The 6,000-nt window shown below is 59.3% G+C and overlaps 1 protein-coding gene across 2 annotated transcripts in view; it reads left to right on the top strand.

The window, feature by feature from the left end:
• The first annotated feature begins 4,898 nt into the window (after positions 1-4,898).
• RAB11FIP4 (RAB11 family interacting protein 4) overlaps positions 4,899-6,000 on the top strand; it is a 143,029-nt gene continuing 141,927 nt past the window's right edge. The window contains exon 1 of one of the 2 annotated variants that reach the window (XM_054459926.2): positions 4,899-5,234. In XM_054459926.2, coding sequence (XP_054315901.2) covers positions 5,076-5,234 — 159 coding nt within the window. In that variant the 5' untranslated portion in view covers positions 4,899-5,075. The remainder of the gene's footprint in view (positions 5,235-6,000) is intronic. The other variant, XM_054459927.2, reaches the window with a different exon arrangement.

Raw genomic sequence — 6,000 nt, 5'->3', positions numbered from 1 at the left:
TACAAGGTAGAAAAACTGAGGCTTAGAGAAATTAACCTGTCCAGAGTCATGGGGCTAAAAGAGCAACAGAGGTTGGTGCCCAGCTCAGCTGTTTTGAATTCCAAAGCCTGGCTCTTAATAATCTTTGATAACTTCCACATGATATTCGTACCATCTGTATTCATTGCTCATGGCTGCTGTGCTAGCGCCCACAAACTTGGTGGCTTAAAACAGCAGAAATTTATTCTGTAACAGTTCTGGAGGCCAGAAGGCCAAAATCCAGGCATCAGCAGGGCTGTGGGCCCTCCAGAGGCTCTGGGAGGGATTCTGCTCCTTGCCTCTTCTGATGGCTGCTGATGCTCCTTGGCTTATGGCTGCACCACTCAAATCCCTGCCTCTGTGGTCACATTACCCTCTCTTTATGTGTCAAATCTGCCTCTGATCCATCTTATAGATATGTGTGATTGCATTAAGGGTCCACCTAGCTAACCCAGAATAACCCCCCGTCTCCAGATCCTGTTGTTCTTTTTGTTGTTGTTGTTAGTTTTTTTTTTTGGAGACAGGGTCTCACTCTGTCACCCAGGCTGGAGTGTAGTGGCATGATCTGGGCTCACGGCAACCTCTGCCTCCTTGGCTCAAGCCATCCTCCTGCCTCAGCCTCCTGAGTAGTTGAGACTATAGATACATGCCACCATGCCCGACTAATTTTTGTATTTTTTAGTAGAGACAGGATTTCATCATATTGCCTAGGCTGGTCTCAAATTACTGGACTGAAGCAATCTGCCTGCCTCAGCCTCCCAAAGTGCTAGGATTACAGGCGTGAGCCACCACGCCCAGCCTCCAGATCCTTAATTACATCTTCAAAGACCCTTTTTCTAATGAGGTAACATTTACAGCAGGGGTCCCAACGCCCAGACTGCAGACCATTACCAGTTCATGGCCTGTTAGGAACCACAGCAGGAGGCGAGCGCCGGGTGAGTGGGCATTACCACCTGAGCTCTACCTTCCGTCAGATCAGTGGCATTAGATTCTCATAGAAGCGGGAACCCTGTTGTGAATGGCGCATGAGGGGGATCTAGGTTGCGCACCCCTTATGAGAATCTGAAGCCTGATGATCTAAGTTGGAACAGTTTCATCCTGAGACCCTCTTCCCCCGACTTGTATGAAACCAGTCACTGGTGCCAAAAAAGTTTGAGGACCACTGATGTACAGGGATTGGAATATAGATATCATTTAAGGGGGCATTTTTCAGCCTACCATGCCATATTTGTCCATTCCTTAATTTATTCCTACACAGACCCTAACTATGTGTGTATGGGCATTATTTAGGAGCTACAGAAATCAGGAGAGAAATAGACACAGTCCCTGCTCCCAGGGACCTCACGGTCACTCCTGTGACCTCTCATAGTTTCCCAGGTAATCCGGTGATAGACAACAGGAGTAAGAGATGGTAAGGATAGTCACAAGGACAATAGCTGTCACTAACCAGCAGCACTGTTCTGACACTTACAATGTATGTATTGACTGACTGTCACCACAGCCTTATCCACACCTGTAAGTGGGCTGCACAGTCTGTACTTTTCACTTCTCTGCAGGAGCACATGGGACAGGTGGTCAAGGGGGGCAAGGAGGAGGGTGGTCACGAAAGGCTTCCTGTAGGAAGGGCCACTTCCACAACACAAGGACAGGAATTAGAGAAAGTGGAATTGGGTGGGGGTAGGATTGAGGTCTCACACCCACTAAGCAAAGGGAGGCAGGAGGGAGCCTGGATGCTCCCAGACTAGGGTTAAGGAGAGGCAGGAGAGTGTGAAGACACTGCACAATGCCAGCTCAGGCAATGGTGGTCATTGAGTTTTCAGCAGGGGAGGGACCCGATCAAACTTGTTTCTTCCTAGAGAAGGGGCCGCAGCCCCAACTGTCCCTTCCATGTATATTTCCCAGTATATTTCCAGCCTGCCCAGGCTGCTGCAGCTGTTGGAAATCCCCTGGAGAATCAGAGGTCACCTGGAGGAAGCGGAGGACAGAAGGGAGGCTCCCCGCCTTCCCGCTCTATCCATGGGGGACCTCTTGCTTTCCTGGAGCAACCCCCTTCACCCTGAGGTTCCCAGCCCTGCAGCCGGCCCTGACATGGGTATTCTCTTGCTGCTTCTGCTCAGGGCTGCACTTTGAGCTCTTGGATCAAGGTGTTGGGAGCCCTAGTGGTCCCAGGTCCACTTCCAAGGACCCAAGGACTCCATAAATTGCACCATCTCTGAGGGACCTTTGGATAGGCACTCAGCAGCCCTTCTAGAGCCTGGGACCTCAATGTAGATCACACTGGGCCATGACTGCCCCCATCAAGTTCAGCAAGTGGCTGCACCCCTTTCACTGTCTCCCTAGCATACCCGACACAACATAGGTGCTCAACAAAAACGTGACAACCCCAGAAAGAATGCCTGTGATGTGCTTTGCTGGCCCCAGCAGCACAGCGGTGAGCAAGAGACCCAGTGCCACTGGTGGGGGAGGCAGTGTCCTTCAAACCATCGCCCACCAGAGACAAAACTGCAGAGACCTGGGCAAGGAGAGTTGGGTTAGGGAAAGCTCTCCTGGGGGATTTTTGAATTTGTGATGATCCTGTCTTTGACAAGAACTGGCTAATCTGGCTGCGGGATTCTGTCTTGGTTCACTTGGGATTTGTTCATGCTCATGTCTGAGGTCCCCGCCTCTGCCAGCTGAAGTGGGTGAGTCTTCCAGCTCCCCTGTCCCCAGTTAGGGGACATTCAATGCCAGGCTGAGCGCGGAGAGCCATTTCTGCAGCCCCCACCAGGGGGCAGCCTCAGCTCCTGGCCATCTCCTTTCTGTGCTGAGCCCCTTGGGTGAAGAAAATGGCACGAGCTGACCTGGGACGAACTAATATCGGGGTTCCAGGGGCAGGCAGCAACCCCCAGCTTCCACTCCCTACCTCCTTGCCAGGGGGCTGGCTGGATCTCCAGCAGCCAGTCTCTCCCTGCCAGCTGCTTGTCCTTATTCTCCACTTCTACCTCCATTTTGCAGGGTAGGTCGGGGGAAAGCAGCATTGCTTAGATTCGCTCTCATCTTCAGTTGCCCTAAAAGGAAGGTACTATTATCCCCACGGTACAGGCGAGGAAACCGGCTAAAATATGTTAGTATCCTGCTGAGCGGCATCCAGCTAGCAGAGACGCTCCCACTCAGCCGAATACCCCCACTCCACTCCCACGGCCTCCTCTTTCCCGCTTTCCCACATTTCAGACTCCTCAATCCTCAGAACCACAGGTCTGTCTTCCCAAGAGGTGTTGTCTTTCGTGGCTCTCAGAGGAACTGAAGGGTCAAAGGAGAGTAGCTAAAAGCCAAGTTCATCCCAGGAGCCGGGGCTGGAAAGAAGAAGGCCCCGCCCACTGTCAGAAGGCAAATGGCAGTCCCTGCGCAGGATATATTCCCTGCGCAGGATATATTCAGGGTTGAGCAGGAAGACCACGGAAGTACAAACCGAGGCCCAGCTAGGGGAGGCCATGCAGTTCACCCCGGACTCCCTGTCTGCGCCACCACATTGCTCCCGGCTCCTCACATAATGGGCGGGCCCATCCCCTCTGGGTGGGGCTTCCTCTGGGCCCACTCTTGGCTGGAGATCAGAGACTTGAAGGTAATTAGACATATCTTGCCCTACAGGGCTTCCCAGCATGGTAGGGGAAATGGGCTTCCCACTAGAGAATTAAGAACTAACTGGGCACCTGGAAGAAGGGCCTAGAACTCAGAATAGAAGACAAGATGGCGTGCCATCAGAGAAGCCTTCCCGGAGGAGGAAACCTCTGTGCTGAGCATGACAGCATAGGTGGGAGTAGACTCAGCCAAGGCCTTTTTTTGGGTTGGGGCCAGTCGTTGCCACAAAGACCTGATGTGCTGAGCAAGAAGGTGGAGAGGAGAGCCCGGCCGGGTCCTGCAGGGCCCCGAGGCTGGGCTGGGAAGTTAGCACAAGCTGGGGTGGAGGCTCCGCTGAGCACTAATGGGAGGAGGCCAGGGTCCTGACCTAGAGCCTGCGGCCAGCGGGACAGAGATTCTGTCCTGGACTCTCTGAGCTTGGGGCATGCGGGCTGCCAGGGAGGTGTGATGGTGGGAACCCAGGGAAAGGGAGGAAGCCTCTTCCAGGCGTGGGGTAGCCCTGGGCCCTGAACAGGTAGGCCTCTGGAAGCGCCTCGCTTTTCCTCCCTCCGGCCTCAGCCTGGTTTTCTCCTCATCTCCCCGTCGCAGGGTCCCGGGTCCAGGCTGGGGTTCAGTTGCCTGCTCCTCCTCTCTGTGCCCTCCCCCGCCCGATGGTCCCACAAGTGCTGTCTTGCAGGAGAGCGCCGGGAGACCGCAGCGCCGAGGTGAAGAGCGGAGTCCAGAGCCCTCCAGAGATGGGAGCGAGTCCCGGCCCTGCCTCTCGCCAGCTGTGTGGCCTAGAGTGAGTCCGACCTCTCTGGGCCTCAGCTTCCTCCGGGATGAAGGCAGTCATGGAAAGCGCCAATGCAGGAGGCCCCCAGGACATCCTGAGCGCTCGGGAGACGCCAGGCGTGGCAGTGGGCACGGGCAGCGGAGAGGGGCGCGACCCCGCGGAATCCTCCGGCAGGGCGGGGCCTTCGGGTGGCTCCGGGTGTCCAGGGGAAGGGGTGGGCTCGGGGACGTGGAGGGAAACTGAGGCCGCGGAGGACGCGGCCGTTGGCAGCGCGCTGCGCCTGCCGGCCCCGCGTGGGCGGCCCCACTCGGGAGGACGCGGGCTCCTTTTGTCTGCAGCGTCCCCGCCGCCGCCGCCGCCGCCGCCGCCGCCTCCCCCTTTCCCTCCCACTTTCGCCGCGGCCCCCGTCCCTCCCCTCCCCTCCCCCTATTGCCCCTCCCCCTTCCCCTCCCCCCTTCTCCTTCCCTCCCCTCCCCTCCCTTCGCCTCCCGAGCGGCGGGGGCTGCGGCGCCGCTGCTGACACGGATCGGCCGCGGCCGCCACCGGGCGGAGGCTGCGCGGCGCAGACCCAGACGGGCGGCCCCGGAGGGCGCGCGGCGATGGCGGCGGCAGGCGGGCGGCAGGCGCGGCGGGCGAGGGGTCCGGGCTGAGCTGCGGGCCGGCCCGGATGGCGGGCGGCGCGGGCTGGGCGGGCGCCCCCGCGGCTCTGCTGCGCTCCGTGCGCCGCCTGCGCGAGGTGTTCGAGGTGTGCGGCCGCGACCCCGACGGCTTCCTGCGCGTGGAGCGCGTCGCGGCTCTGGGACTGCGCTTCGGCCAGGGCGAGGAGGTAAGCTGGGCCGACCCCAGTCCCGGCCCGGGGACCCCAGCCCAGCCCCGCCGCCCCTCCCCCAGCTCCCCCGCCGGGTCACCCGGGTGGCCCGAGGCGGTGGCCTCCCTCCCAATCCCCTCCCTCCGCCGGAGCCCAGGACCTCGGCCCCCCGGGTATCCCTGGCCCAGCCGGGCCCTCGCTTTCCCCCCCGGCGCCCGTGCCCCGAGCGTCACGCGTCACGCCTGGGGTGGCTTCTGCGCCCACCTTCCTTCCTCGGCCGTGCAGGTCCTTCTGAGCGGTCTGCACATCCACCCTTGTCTGGGGGAGAGAGCTGCCAGAATCCGGCCCCAGGCTCCCCACCCAACCCCCCGCTGCGGAGACCAAGATGCAAGGGTCTGTGTACGCCCTGCTGGGCCGGGCCAGGGGGTGAAAGGGACCGGCAGGGGTGCTCTGCAGCCTTGGCTCCTCGGCTGCACCCACCCTGCCTAGACACGGAAGGAGGTGTCTGCTGGGGCCACCGTGTATTCCCGGGCCAGTGCCGGGTGACCTCTCATTCAGGCTCTGCTGGGCAGCCAGGCTGGCAGCTGGCTGTGTTGGTTGCAGCAGGCCAGGCAAAGCCAGGCTCGGGGAGTGGTGGCTGAGCAGAACGCTTTCATGTGGCGGGGCCGCATCTATTTGGGGAAAGCAGGACTTAGTAGATTGTTAACAGGGCTGGAAGCCGAGGGTCGGTGCCGCCAGTAGGGTGGACGGAGTCATATCACTAAACGCGCACTACACCAGTGTC

Source organism: Pongo pygmaeus, chromosome 19 (assembly GCF_028885625.2).
Source record: "Pongo pygmaeus isolate AG05252 chromosome 19, NHGRI_mPonPyg2-v2.0_pri, whole genome shotgun sequence".
Lineage (NCBI taxonomy): Eukaryota > Metazoa > Chordata > Mammalia > Primates > Hominidae > Pongo > Pongo pygmaeus.
The sequence above is the reverse complement of the archived record's forward strand: the minus strand, read 5'-3'. Positions and strand labels throughout refer to the sequence as shown.